The 14,360-nt window shown below is 39.2% G+C and overlaps 1 protein-coding gene across 1 annotated transcript in view; it reads right to left on the reverse strand.

Annotated features, from left to right (window-relative positions):
• FGD4 (FYVE, RhoGEF and PH domain containing 4) overlaps positions 1–14,360 on the reverse strand; it is a 220,411-nt gene that overhangs the window by 165,225 nt on the left and 40,826 nt on the right. The window contains 2 exon segments of the mRNA XM_047740878.1: positions 6,284–6,340; positions 6,343–6,378. Coding sequence (XP_047596834.1) covers positions 6,284–6,340; positions 6,343–6,378 — 93 coding nt within the window.

Below are 14,360 nucleotides of genomic sequence, written 5' to 3' on the forward strand. Positions count from 1 at the left end.
CAAGTCATTTGATTCTCCCATGGTTTATGAGACAATACAGCCCAGAAGACAGCTGCTATGGAAACAAGTTGTATTGATCTATGCAATTCTTCAACCTATGGGCTCACGGCACCACTAAGGGGGTCCTCTCAGAGTCAGTAGCACAGCCAGCAGGGAAGAATTCAGTGGTTAGGTAGCAGAACCAGAGTTTCAAAGGCCCCACACCAAGCCACTCCTCCCCAGAATGAAGACAGGACTTTCCTGCAGATCTAAGAAGATTCTAAGAAGCAGCTCCCAAAACATACACAGTATATGGTAACATGCTGTCCAGTCACAAAAAGAAGGGTTTATTGTTCTCTTGCCAAACTGTACTCCTCATGACAGGTGGCAATACACACTCTTACACTTAACTCTACTCACCCTCTCCACTCACCACATCCTTAATTTCCTTGCATTTGTAAACTATTACAGTTTTGTTTTGTTTTACAGATTTTATTTATTTATCTCACAGAGAGAGAGAGCACACAAGCAGAGGGAGCAGCAGAGTGAAAGGGAGAAGCAGGCTCCCTGCTGAGCAGGGAGCCCAAAGAGTGGCTCGATCCTAGGACCCTGGAATCATGACCTGAGCTGAAAGCAGACACTTAGCCAACTGAGCCACCCAGGCACCCCTATGACACAATTTTAAAATTACCTTCTTACCTGTTAATTCGATTCAAACAGGTTATAGAATTTCTACCTAATACACTGAACAAAAAAAAAAGCTGGCATTTAAGAGATGTTCTGAGGATGAGATGGTAAAGGCTCTAATGTTCTATGAAGGCCTTGCCTATAGCACACCCCACAGAAGGGTGTGATGGTTAATTCTATGTGCCCACTTGGAGAGTGTTTTTGGATAAGATTAACATTTCAATCAGTGAATTCTGAGTAAACGGATTGCCCTCCATAATGTGGTAAGCCTCGTTCAGTCAGTTGACGGCCCCAATATCACAACAACAACAAAAACCCCAGCCTTCCCAAGAGAGAAGTCTCCAGCAGACTGCCTTCAGACGTCATCTACACCGTTGGCTCTCCTGGGTCTTAAGCCTGCTGATTTGGACTTGCCAGACTCCATAAACACATGAACTAATTCCTTAAAACACACATGCACACATACACATACCCACATACCCTACTGGTGGTGTTTCTCTGGAAAATCCTGAATACAGGGATCCCCTCTGGGACATTATAGCCTGGCTACCAGCAGTTTAATATCTACAGAGGAAGAGTAATTCAATGAGGGGAAACAGCCTCTTCTGACCACAACATGCCTAACCCTTCTTCCAATCATGGTGTTGCCAGCAAATCATGCTGTTTAGGAATACATGAATACGCATGGAATAGGATATAGCTAGGCACACCTTATTATCCCTTACTTATTAGCTTCTTAAGAAGAGAAAGAATCCTTATACTTTGCTCAAAGCTTCAAAAGACAAACATAATATTAAAAAATCACACAACTAGATAAATTGGCCTCATCAATGACCTGCTGAGGCCATGGTGGAAATGAAAGGAAAATGGCAGGTAGAGACAACAGACAGTAGCAGAAAGTACACTGATTTTTGTTTTGGAGCATCACACACATTTTTCTCCATTACAAATGGCTGAATTATTCATGCTTGCTTCAAAATACCTCAGAATTTCCAAATATCTATCTACATAGTTATGGAACCTCTCCATCCACCTTTGCCCCCTCCACCAACATTTGCCTGGTTAAGCAAATGACCCACTCTTGCTGCTCTCTAATGTGGCCGACCCCACTGAGCAGCAGCACCCAGAGGGCATCCCTATACATCCATCCTCTGATCACTGAAACTGCTACTTCTCAACATTCTCTTTCAGCTCCTCATCTTCCCATTAAAATGGTACCTGCAGCCTACCCTGACCATTTCCATGTTAGGAGAAAAATAAGTGCCACCACACCAACATTTTGGAATATTTCTTGCAGATAAGCTTTCTAAACCTATACTTTCTAGCACTTTCTATCATCTTTACCTCCTCGTTGCCTCTCATTTCCACAATATATCCTGCTCGAGGGCCACTATACCACTCTAGTTTTTAATCCCCACTGAAGATTAGATTTTTAAGATTTTTAAAATAGATTTTTAAGATTTCATTTTTCTTTTTTTTAAGATTCTATCCATTTATTTGTCAGAGAGAGAGAGAGCACAAACAGGAGAAGAGGCAGGCAGAAGGAGAAGCAGGCTCCCCACTGCGCAGGGAGTCTGAGGCAGTGCTTGATCCCAGGACCCCAGCACCATGGCCCAAGCCGAAGGCAGATGCCCAACCCACTGAGCCACCCAGACACCCCCACACAATTTAGAGATGAGGACAAAAAGGTAAAAAGAGATGAAGTGACTTGTACAAGTTCAGACTATAAATTATTAAAACTACAATTAGGACCCATTTTTCTATTAACTTAAATTTCTTTTACACCAGGAGGCTATATAACACTTATCAAAAGCCTAAGATCGGAAGTCAGATTATACTTGCTTTACCACTTATCACAGTATGACCCTCAATTAAGTATATGAAGCAATTAGTTTATTAACCTTGGTTTCCCAGGCACCTGGGTGGCTCAGTCGTTAAGTGTCTGCCTTTGGCTCAGGTCATGATCCCAGGGTCCTGAGAAGAGCCCTGCATCAGGCTCCCTGCTCAGTGGGAAGTCTGCTCCTCCTTCTCCTAGTCCCCGTGCTTGTGTTCTCTCACTATGTCTCTGTCAAATAAATAAGGTCTTTAAAAAAACAAAAACAAAAACAAAAATGAATACCTGAATACCCAACTTTTGTAGCAACATGGACGGGACTGGAAGAGATGATGCTGAGTGAAATAAGTCAAGCAGAGAGAGTCAATTATCATATGGTTTCACTTATTTGTGGAGCATAACAAATAGCATGGAGGACAAGGGGAGATGGAGAGGAGAAGGGAGTTGAGGGAAACTGGAAGGGGAGGTGAACCATGAGAGACTATGGACTCTGAAAAACAATCTGAGGGTTTTGAAGGGGCGGGGGGCGGTGGCAGGTTGGGGGAACCAGGTGGTGGGTATTAGAGAGGGCAGGGATTGCATGGAGCACTGGGTGCAGTACAAAAACAATGGATACTGTTACGCTGAAAAGAAATAAAAAATTAAAAAAAAAAAACACAAAAAAACCTAAAACAACTTGGTTTCCTCAACTGTAAAAACCAGAATAGTATTGACCTTCAATTGGGTTTTGAGATTTCACAAAATAAAAAGGATAAAACCTTTGAACACTGCCTAACACATAGGAAATATTAATAAACTTTATTGATTCTCCTTACTGTTTTATAATGAAATCAGCTTTTCAGTGATGATATACATGCCCTACTCACACTTGTCCTTTTTAATCTTTTGTAGAGTCATGAATTTCACCTGAAAGAGACCAAACACGTTTAAAAACCACTGATATATCCAGTGGTTTATTTACATAACATGCTTTATTGGGTCACATGCAAATAAGTGCTTAGCAAAAACTTTAAAAGAAAGTTGGGAGGGGGGTGCTTGGGTGACTCCGTTGGTTAAAATGTCTGACTCTTGATCTTAGCTGAGGTCTTGATCTCAGGGTCATGAGTTCATATCCCTACATTGGGTTCCACACTGGGCATGGAGCCTACTTTAAAAAAAAAAAAAAAAAGTTCGGAGAGACAGGAAAATCACAACTCAAATAACATTCCTACATGTTGAGTTGGTTGCTTACTGGATATGTGAAATAGCCAGTAAGTGCAGAACTTAATTATTCTGTCATGGGGTCATTTTATAAAACATTGATCAAACAGTCTTGATATGACTACATTTTAAACTTAAGTGGCAGGTACATTTTGTGGTGTTCTTCCTCTGCCATTTTAGACTTGGGCCTTTACCCAAAACATTCAGTTACTCTGCCCACATGGGTTAACGCTTCTGCAAAAAAAGTGGGCAGGTGGTCAGAAGACCCAAGTTCTCATTTAAATTCTCACAACCTTTTCAGACCTCAATATTGCCAACAAGGATACCACCAGCCCCCTTACTGCACAGGTTTTTCAGACAAAAACAGTGAACACAAACTATGAAACACAGGCACAGGCTTCCAGGTTTGCTGCACAGAGGAAAAAATCATCTGTGGGAACGGTATCAATGTTCCTCCCAATGAAGGCATCTTAAATATCTGAAGTACAAAGTCCGTAAGAATGGTATATTTGCCTTGAAACAATGACAGATGAGGGACAATCTCATGTGCTGTGCTCTTTAACTTGTATCCCAAAGATTTAGTATTTTAATTTGTATGTAATCCACAATAAAAAAATACTCTTGACATTGACATTTCCAAACTCATATCACAGAAGGTTTTGGTATCCAGATTTTTGGTAGTAAGGCAGACCTGGATTGACGCTTTTTCCTAGCATCTCTTCTACTAGCTCCGTGACTTTGAGAAGCTGGCTAACCTTGTAGATCCCTGCGCTTTGTTTGCTTTTGGTGCTGGTGGTCACACTGAACAAAGAAGACAATTTCATCTTTTCTCTCACAAGATGATGAGGAGCAAATGAGGCCACACACACCCCACATTGCGAACAAGGCAGCAACAGTCAACACTGCTGCTCTCCTCCATCAGCAGCCGCGGCCGCAGTCTATTTCATTCACACCTGGATTTCCTAGCTGTCTCAAGTGGATTTGCTAGGTGATGTGATTTAACACAAGTCCGCTGATCCAAGAACTGCAAGATAAGTTTAAAACCTACCCACAGAAGAAATACAGGGGGAGTAAAAGTTTAAGCAAGACTGTTAGCTGTGATTCACAGCACCTATGTTGCGTTTTCTTTCCGTTCTCACTGCCTTTAATCATACCTCTGGCACGAGTACGTGTAGGGAAAGCGGATACAAAAGACAATGCCCCATCTGAAGCTCCAAGGTCTACGGCCCAAACGTGCATGTTTCACGTTCCTCTTCTGTAGGAGTGCTGACAATACTGACTCCATCTTGGGCCTCCATCTTGTTCATATTTGCTCAATGACCTCTCCTGGGGTTACGTGTCCTGGGTCCCTTGGAGATTAATATATATACCTTAGAGATGCCCACCAAGGCCAGGATGGGGAAGTCTTTATTTTGGCCTCTCATGAATCTGTTAGAGATAACACAGTCTTTCTTTCTTGATGCACAGGTGATGCCACCAGATCTAATTAAAGGGTAGCTGTCAAGTAAGTGCATACAAGCCCTTTGAGGTGCATGCGAACCCTTTGATCCTACTACAGTGCCCTTCTGTGTGTCCCCTCGCTCTATAAAGTCTGTGGACTAAGGGCTGGACTTTGTGAGAACAGCTATGCGGCTGCCAAGGATCCCCCTCTACCCGATCCCCCATATCCATCAGGCACCTCAAATAAAGCTCTGTGTCAACTCTACAAGGGGGCTGGCTGTATTTTCCCATCTCAAAGTGCCCTCTCCATTTGGGAGATACTTTACTGTCTCTCCCCGACCTTCCAACACTTTCTCACTTTGAATTTGGCCCTGGATGTTGCCAATCTGCCAAAAAAGAATGTTTTGTTTTCTTACCATCTTTATCACTAAGTCATAAGATTTTTCAAACTGCAGTCTCATTCCATTAGTGGGTCTGACAGAAAAAAGAGAGTTACATGTGCACACAGAAAGGATAAGTTTTATTCCACACAAACATGGTGTCATACGGGGTTGTGGTTCATAAGCTTGAAAACCACTATTCAAAAGCACAGTGACTGACTGCTCTCCTTTTGAAAATAAGTAACTGATGGTAACACTATTTTTTAAAAGTTCATTGCTATCACAAAGACAGTTTAAAAGGCTGTACTGTTAAGAAGAAAGTTCTCCCTCCTCCTTTAGCACATTGGTCCAACTGATCATTAATAGGTCCAAATATCTTCAAGTCAAGAGGCAGATACGGAGCAAATCATGAGGGAGAGGGCAGGTACAGAGGGAAAAAAAACTTTACTAATTCTAGGTATGGTGTTAGATTATATTCTAGGCACACATATAGATTTCCTCCTTTAATCCCCCCAATCCTGTTAGTATCATGGTGTGGTAGCTACACTTCACAGTTCTGCATTTTAAGTAATTACCTAATGAAGGTCATTTTCTTGTAGTCACAGGACTGACAAGTTTGGTCATTACCACCCATGGACCAGCAGTGCCTGGTTTGGGTAGGACAGGGCCTACCTTTAGGGTTATGGATAACCAGAAGGTACAATTTAGAACATCCTCCCATCTCTAGATTTTTCCATAAATAGCACTTAAAACAACAGCTTACTTGGCACAGAACTGGAACTCGATGAGTAAGAACAGCCAGTGACTTGCTGTAAGATCTTGGAAAGCCGACTTCTCCATGGACCTCTATTTGTGTGTCTATAAAATAAGTATAATTGTGCCTTAACTCCCTGATCACAGAACTTTGCAAGGTTTTGACAGCAAAGATTTTATGATTCATACCGTTAAAAGACATATTCTAAGTAATAAATCCCATCACCAGAAACTTCCTCAGAATTAACAGAATTAAAATAAGTAGCAAAGACATAAACCCTAGGGCATAATTTTTTTCCCTGTGGCATCCTGACTGGCTATGCCACTCCCCCCACCCCCCACCCTCCCCGCAGGTAGGGCTGACCTGGCTTCCTAACTTTCTAGGTCGCCCTAGGATTCTTGCCTGTCCTGCCACCTAGTGGCAGCAAGGATTCACATGACCAGAGCAAGTGCAGACTCCCTGTGTTCAAGCGCCTTTTCCACAGCCAAGCAAGTTTTTTTTTCTCAGCCCCTGCTGAGACGGAGCCTTTCCCTTGGACCCTAGTCTTCAGATGCCACATACCTCACAAAGCCTGTCTTCATTAGGACAAACTTCACTTTCAGAGGAGCCATCAATTGAGAAGCCACTGTATTTGTTACCATTTGTTTAAATGGTAAAACACAGAGATGGGATTTTTAAAGAGACTTAAACACCCGTACAAATAGAAATGATCTCTATTCGGAAATTACCCATCTATCAGAGTCAAGACCACTGTGCTATATAGCTCTGAGGTCCCGACAGGGCATTCACAAGCTAGCCTATATGAATGGCACTGCATGGACCTTTTGCAAACACCCAAGGGTCCTGATGAGACTCACCACTACTTAATATATCTAAGTTTGAGAACCTAAACTTGTCAAAACGCCCTCTTACTTCTTTCTTTGCAACAGGAGCTGTCTGGCCTTATATGCAAAGCTAAGCTCCTGAAACGCTTACTCATTAAAAAAAAAAAAAATCTTCAAACAAACCCTTCCTTAATAACCCTATTTTTTAAATTTTTAATTTTTTAAATTTCTTTTCAGTGTACCGGAATTCATTGTTTATGCACCACACCCAGTGCTCCATGCAAAACGTGGCCTCCTTAATACCCACCACCAGGCTCACCCAACTTCCCACCCCCCAGCCCTTCAAACCTCAGATTGTTTTTCAGAGTCCATAGTCTCTCATAATAACTCTAATTATTAAGGGGTCAAATGGCCTCTAGCTCCCTACACCTCTTGGTCAGCTCCCATTTATATTCAAAATAGAAAAACTCTGTCGGGGGTGGGCAAGTAGGTGAAGGGGATGAAGAGGTACCAACTTCCAGTTATAAAATAAGTCATGGGGATGAAAAGTACAGCAGAGAAAATATAGTTAATAATATTGTAATACCATTGTATGTGACAGATGGTAACTATACTTACAGTGAGCACTGAGTAATACACAGTTGTCGAATCACTGTGCTGTATACCAGAATATAATATTTTATGTCAACTGTACTTCAGTAACAAGAGTTAAAAAGATAAGAAAAGGTCTCTGTGAGTGGTCCCCTCATGCTAAGCCCAAAAGGGATAAAGCAGCATCAGGATATGTTTCTTTTCTTTTAATCAAGTTGTCCCTTCCCCCGAAGAGGGGAAACAGCAGCCAATGCCCTTTGTGGGTTTTCTGTTTGTTTCAGTGAAAGGTACAAAAGTTCAGAGAAAGAGAAAGGAGAATCTACATTTATTAAGAACTTACCAAGCGACAGACAGCAAGCTAAGACTTTTATATATATATAGGTTATCTCTCTCAAGAAAAAGTAAAGCAATGGGACCACAGTCAGAAATCAATCCCCACTTTGTCAGTTATTGAGGGTATAACCTTGAAAACACATTTAAATTTTCTGAAGCCTACTTTCCTCCCACTTAAAATGGAAATACTACATTCCGTAGTGGGTACTACACAGCTATGCACTGTACCTGGCATGTGTTGGTTGGATTCTCTCCTTTATTGTGGCCCCAGTTATACTCTCTAACTGGAGGCAGGCGGGGAGGGGCGGCAGCTTTAGGGAGCTAAGTTGAGTCCCAAACATTTCTGCACTTACAAAACTGCCTTCAGGATTTGTCTATTTTTAAAAATACTTGCAAACCTATTTAGATGAAAAGTAAGTTTCATTTTAAATACAAGCATATAGTCATCTCCTCATAGATGGAAAAGAAATATGCAGAAAAAGAAGTAATGCATTATCATATCTGACATTCATCATTAAAGGCAAACCGTGGAGTAAGCTGTGAAGGCACTTAAGGCTGCCATACGGTGAATGGAAAAGTAGTTTTTCTACCAACTTTCCTACGACAGATATGCAGCGTTTACTTGTTATTAACCACCTGATATCACGCAGAAACCAAACCAAATCCGTAACAAAAAGGGCATAGTTAAAACCTTTAAAAGGACAAAATATAGTCACAGGGCAGAGGGCATAAATTGGGAACAAGCAGATACTTCCATTTAAAACATTCTTGAAATTCCCCCAGGAAGGTTTCTGTTTGCTTTGAAGCACCTCTTAGTGTTCTGTGAAAATATGCGGACTCAAATTCCATTTCTGCTAGTTGTATAAATTCACAGCAAATAAATTAAGTACCTGGCAAAAGGAGATCAAAAAGAACCAGAGAAATAGATGAATCAAGGGAAATATTATTACTGAACTCATTAAGTAAAAGCCTCTTAAGCTCTGAGGCATTTTTCTTCACCTTGTTAGCTTCTAAGACTGAAGAAATCATTTGAGAACTTTTATTACAAGCCTGGAGATACATAAGGAGCCATGAAAGCCTTCATCTGACAAGGGCTTAATTAAATACAACAGTAAATTTTGTATTTACATCAGTTTTAGTTGCTTGAATAGTGCTTATGTTCCCCCCTCCCATATGTTCCTGATTCAAATTAGGACAGACATTCCAAAGGGAAAAAATTTTTTTTTCTAACTGGGTATTCTATTATCATACAAAAACTTAGATAAATCCATATTGACTTCGATCATGATGAATAAATGTTGGACCTTCAGACACAGGAATAACACACATCGTATATGGATTAGAGGTTTCAAGTAGGGTTTCTATAAACACAACTCCATTAAAAATTCACAAGTAATCTACTGGAAAAAATGGGATACTTATATTCTTTTTCTCAGTTAATAGCATTTAAAAATCCCTAGTTATGTACCCCTGGGGATAAAAATATATGTTTATAAAAAATAAAAAATAAAAAATTTAAATTTCCAAAAAAAAAAAAAAAAATAAAATAAAAATCCCTAGTTATTCAATAGAAAAAATATGTAGAAAGCCCATGAATTTTTAAGTGACCTGGGCTGAACTACTCAATCTGTAATACATATTGTAACTGTGATCTTGGGCAAGGTATTCCATTTCTCTGAATCTCAGTTTTGCTGTCTATAGAATGACAGTATCTATTTCAGGGGAGTAATGTTAACTTATCACAGAAAATATACAAAGGACACCTTAAGGTCTACAGTACCTAGGAAAAATCTAAGTAGATCCTCTGATCACCGACTCTTCTTTGCCTTAATTTTTCAGCATCTTTCTCTAAACCAATCTTCTTGAGTTTTTTTCATACAACCCATTAAAATTTCTGCTTCTGCACCCCAGAACATGAGCATTTATAAATTATACATGTATGACTACACTAATATATTACAGAATACACAAAAATAGAACTTTTAATAAGAGGATTTAAAGATAAAATGAAAAGCAGTTTTAAATACTGGATTCATAGTATTACTTAATATTTCAAAGCACAATAAAGCTTAAGCCAAGCACATACTCACACTGGACGAACACCCAGATGTCAACTTACTTTTTTTTTTTTAAGATTTTATTTATTTATTTAACAGAGAGAGATCACAAGTAGGCAGAGAGGCAGGCAGGGGGTGGCGGGGAGGAGCAGTCTCCCTGCCAAGCAGAGAGCCTGATGCGGGGCTCAATCCCAGGACCCTGAGATTATGACCCGGGCTGAAGGCAGAGGCCCAACCCACTGAGCCACCCAGGCACCGCAATCTTTGTGATAATTCTGATTTTAATCTTTTGTGATAATTCTGATAGGACACCTTCTTGTCCTATCAGGTTAAACCTTGTTTTTGCATCATAATGTAACTCAGAGGTACAGGAGAGTGTAAGCTCTACCATTTACTTATTGTTCACTTGCATTTTACTGTTAGGCTTATCTTCAAACTGTGGTTTCCTTAAGAGTATTTCTGCACTCTTGTATCATTCTGTAAGAGTTTAAAGCTAGCCACTGTGTAAATCCGCTGAACCGAGTACATACGAACTGTAATGTTTAGCAAAATACTAAAAGGAAAGACTAAAAAGCCCTGCCATCCCCTTTGAGTCACAGAGTTGCTATTCTCCTTTCAGGAAGCCTTACCGAACACATGGGAGGTGACAACATAACATTCACACAAGGAAGTCACTATCAACAGAATGTAATAACGATTTTTCAACATATATAATAATTCCCGGTAAGGATTTTTTTAAAATAACCAAAAGTTTGAAAATTTTCTCCCAACACCTGAATTGTCTTAGATACCTCCAAGTATACACACCCTACACTGCACTTGGCCTTCAACTTTTGATACAATTCCTCCAGTCTATGTTCTACACGGCTTAAAACTGTTACCTTTCTAAATTATAAAACTAATCATGTTACCCACTCCCTTCTCAGATATCCTCAATGGCCCTACAACTCCTTACAGGGTAAATCCAAACCCTCTGGCCTTGCATAAAAAGCCCAAGATATGGATAAGGATATTATCTACATCCAGCTTTATCTCTTACCAATGCCCACACCACGCCTTATTCTGGAGCCCTACCGCATTGTTAGATGTTTCTAACATATGGTCTTGCATACCTTCACTCATTCAGCAAGCATTTATTGGCTACCTATTATATACCAGGCATTGAGGAAAATAAGGAAGACCCAGTCATTCATTGCCTGCAAAGGCCCAGACTCCCAGCACAATTATCAAATAAATAAGATTACAGCATAATGTGAAAAATACTCTAACGGAGACTTAGACTTACTTATCAAGAACAAACACCAGACCAGACCACTGGCTATAGTAATTGTCTGGGTTATAGAGCACTTGAAATTCACAATGCTCTTTGCAAAACATGTTCTTGTGGATAAAATACTGATTTATCAACAAGTTCAGTGTTATAACATATAGGGGACTCTTATTACCAGAAAATGTAACTCTATTATCCCTATTAGAAAAAGAATGAAAGAAAGAAAATTACAGCCACAAGCAAACAAGGCCACAAAAAATAGGCTGTTTGTGTTTTTCCCATTAATTTGCATTCATGTGTACTTACACAGATTTCACCGTGAATTCAGTTCATACTCCCAAACAGATAGATAGCAAGAAGTGATAAAGGTTAAAAGAAATTTTGAGTTAAAAAAAATTTTAATGAGGAAATGCTATTCATTATCTAATAGGAAGGAAAGCAATCCTGTCCTTACTGAATTTAATTATTAATCATTTGATAATTAAGTTTTAAAAGCGGAAGTCTTCACCCCAGCTCCTGGGAGCAGAGATGGACTACTAAAGCACTGGATACTCTTCAAGGTCCCTTTAAGCTCTCCACTGAAATTTGCATCCTATCCATATATGCTGTATGTTCTGGGCACAAATAACAATGTCGTGCTTTTAATAATGTGTAATAAGCTGACCATTTTAATGAAAACAGCCCATCCCACACACATGTACGTATATACTCACACATAAAACGTACCCACAAGACACAACCCTGGAGGGCTGGGTCCCTTGAATCTATCCTTGAAGCACACCTAATGCTCTAACAGTACATTTTTTTTCCATATTTGACAAACCAAGCATAGGTTATGTTTTCTTACAAAAGATCCTAGCAATTAGATACTAGAAATTTCACCCTACACTCTACCCACACTACAATATATTTATAATGCATACTTGTGTCACATGCTGGATAGACGAGTTTTGAAATGAGGATAGTTGTAAATGGTAAGAAAAATTATCTTATTACTACAATTCCCCATCTTAAGAGGAGTTAGACATCTTTTAAGCATTATTATTTCAGCTGTAATAATCCTGAATTAACTTAATGGACAAAAATAACCCTAGATACACTTAGGCTAAAATACAAAATGTCTGGGGCACCTGGGTGGCTCAGTCAGTTAAGCGTCTGCCTGCGGCTCAGGTCATGATCCCACCCTGCATTGGGCTCTTTGCTCAGCGGGCAGTCTGTTTCTCTCTCTGCCCCTCACCCCACTTGTGCCCTCTCTCACTCTCTGTCTCTTTAATAAAAAAATAAAATGTTAATAAATAAATAAAAGTTTTAAAATGTTAAAAAAAATACAAATGTTTCACAATTATTTTCTTTCATATAACTCTGATTTCTAGGGTACCTGGGTGGCTCAGTTGGTTAAGTGTCTGCCTTAGGCTCGGTTCATGATCTTGGGGTCCTGGGACTGAGTCCCACATGGGCCCCCCTGCTCAGTAGGGAGCCCGCTTCTCCCTCTCACTCTCCCGCTGTCCTTCCTTCCCTCTCTCCCTCTCAAATAAATAAAATCCTTAAAAAAAATAATTCTGATTTCTATTTAAAAGAAAAACAAAAAACTAAACAATGTTGAAATAGAATACTCAATTTTTTTAATAGAAACTATATTTTCCTATAAGTAACGTTCTAGTGACCTAACGCAGAATACATAAAAAGTTGAGATAGAAACTCTATTTTGCTTCTTAAAATCTAAAGACTTCCAAATGATTTAATTCCTTCAAGTACATGCCGGCTCATTACAGAAGTCATACAGGTTATGCCAGCTCAAGCTATCCCATTTCCATTCTGTCCCAAGTATCACCCTGAAAATGCAGAGACAATAAACATTAAACGAACATTAAAAAAAAAAAATGCAAAAAGCAGCCCAGTGCATTGACTGTAGACCTTTGTGACTGAAATACAAAAAGGGAATGGAAACCTCAGACCATTCCAAACAGAAAATGTCCGATTTTATGCTCAGATTTCCATTTTTGTAATTTATTTTATTTTTCTTAGACTTCTGTTTTTAAAGGACTGTATCCTTTTATGGAAAAAGAACTACTGGACTTCTTCAGAATATACGGTAATCTAATTTTCTTTCACATTTATCAATTCGTTCAGTATTTGATTAATCCTTTCTGAATTAAGTACATTCAGGGTCAAAAGAGTGTGAATGAACTTCGAGGTTTGGGTTGAAACAGACCCAAAACTAAATTACTGAAATTAACAATATCAATGTCATAAATAAGGTTATAAATAAATCTTCCCACCAGTTCCTTTGCCCCATGAACCAACTTTTGAACTTTGAGTGGAATACATTCTCCTAAAAGTAGCAATTCTAGGAAAAGCATTGGTATTATTCCTCTACTATATTACCGTCATTCAAGTCACTAAATAGCAATCATTCAGGGGGCATGAAAACAGGAAAAGAAAAATAGGTCAAAATGGCTGTTCACGCATTGTCCCCTGACAACACATTCACAATTCCTGTTCTCCTGAAGCCAATAGATTTAATGTCATGAACACATTTTGATCACACCCAGAAAGTATAATTAAAATGAAAATACTAACATAATGTAGTTCTTTCAGCCAATTTTAGATAGCATTTAATAGCTATAAGAGAGCCATAACATTTGCCAGTAATTTTAATTTTAATCAAATTATACTTAAACACTTACCATAGTATTTTAGCAAAAACACCACCTAGAAATAAGTGTCCCAAACTATTAATGACAGTAATGCTCACACAGCATTTCCATAAGAAAACTGAACTGCAAATGGATAAGTATTTGTCCATTAAAATTATTAATTCCTTTGTTTTCTCAATCATTAGGCTCCTACTACGGCAATGACCAGAATTCTTTTTTCTTTTAAATAGTCACAAAAGAGAACAACACAATCACAATCTCCATTTGTAAGTCTGTGACTATCAGTTGTTACTTGTTCCCAGTATAACTTTATGAATCAAGGAGCAAAGGTTTTCATACTGAAAAGTTCTTAAA

The sequence above is a fragment of the Lutra lutra genome, chromosome 8, assembly GCF_902655055.1.
Source record: "Lutra lutra chromosome 8, mLutLut1.2, whole genome shotgun sequence".
Classification (NCBI taxonomy): Eukaryota; Metazoa; Chordata; class Mammalia; order Carnivora; family Mustelidae; genus Lutra; species Lutra lutra.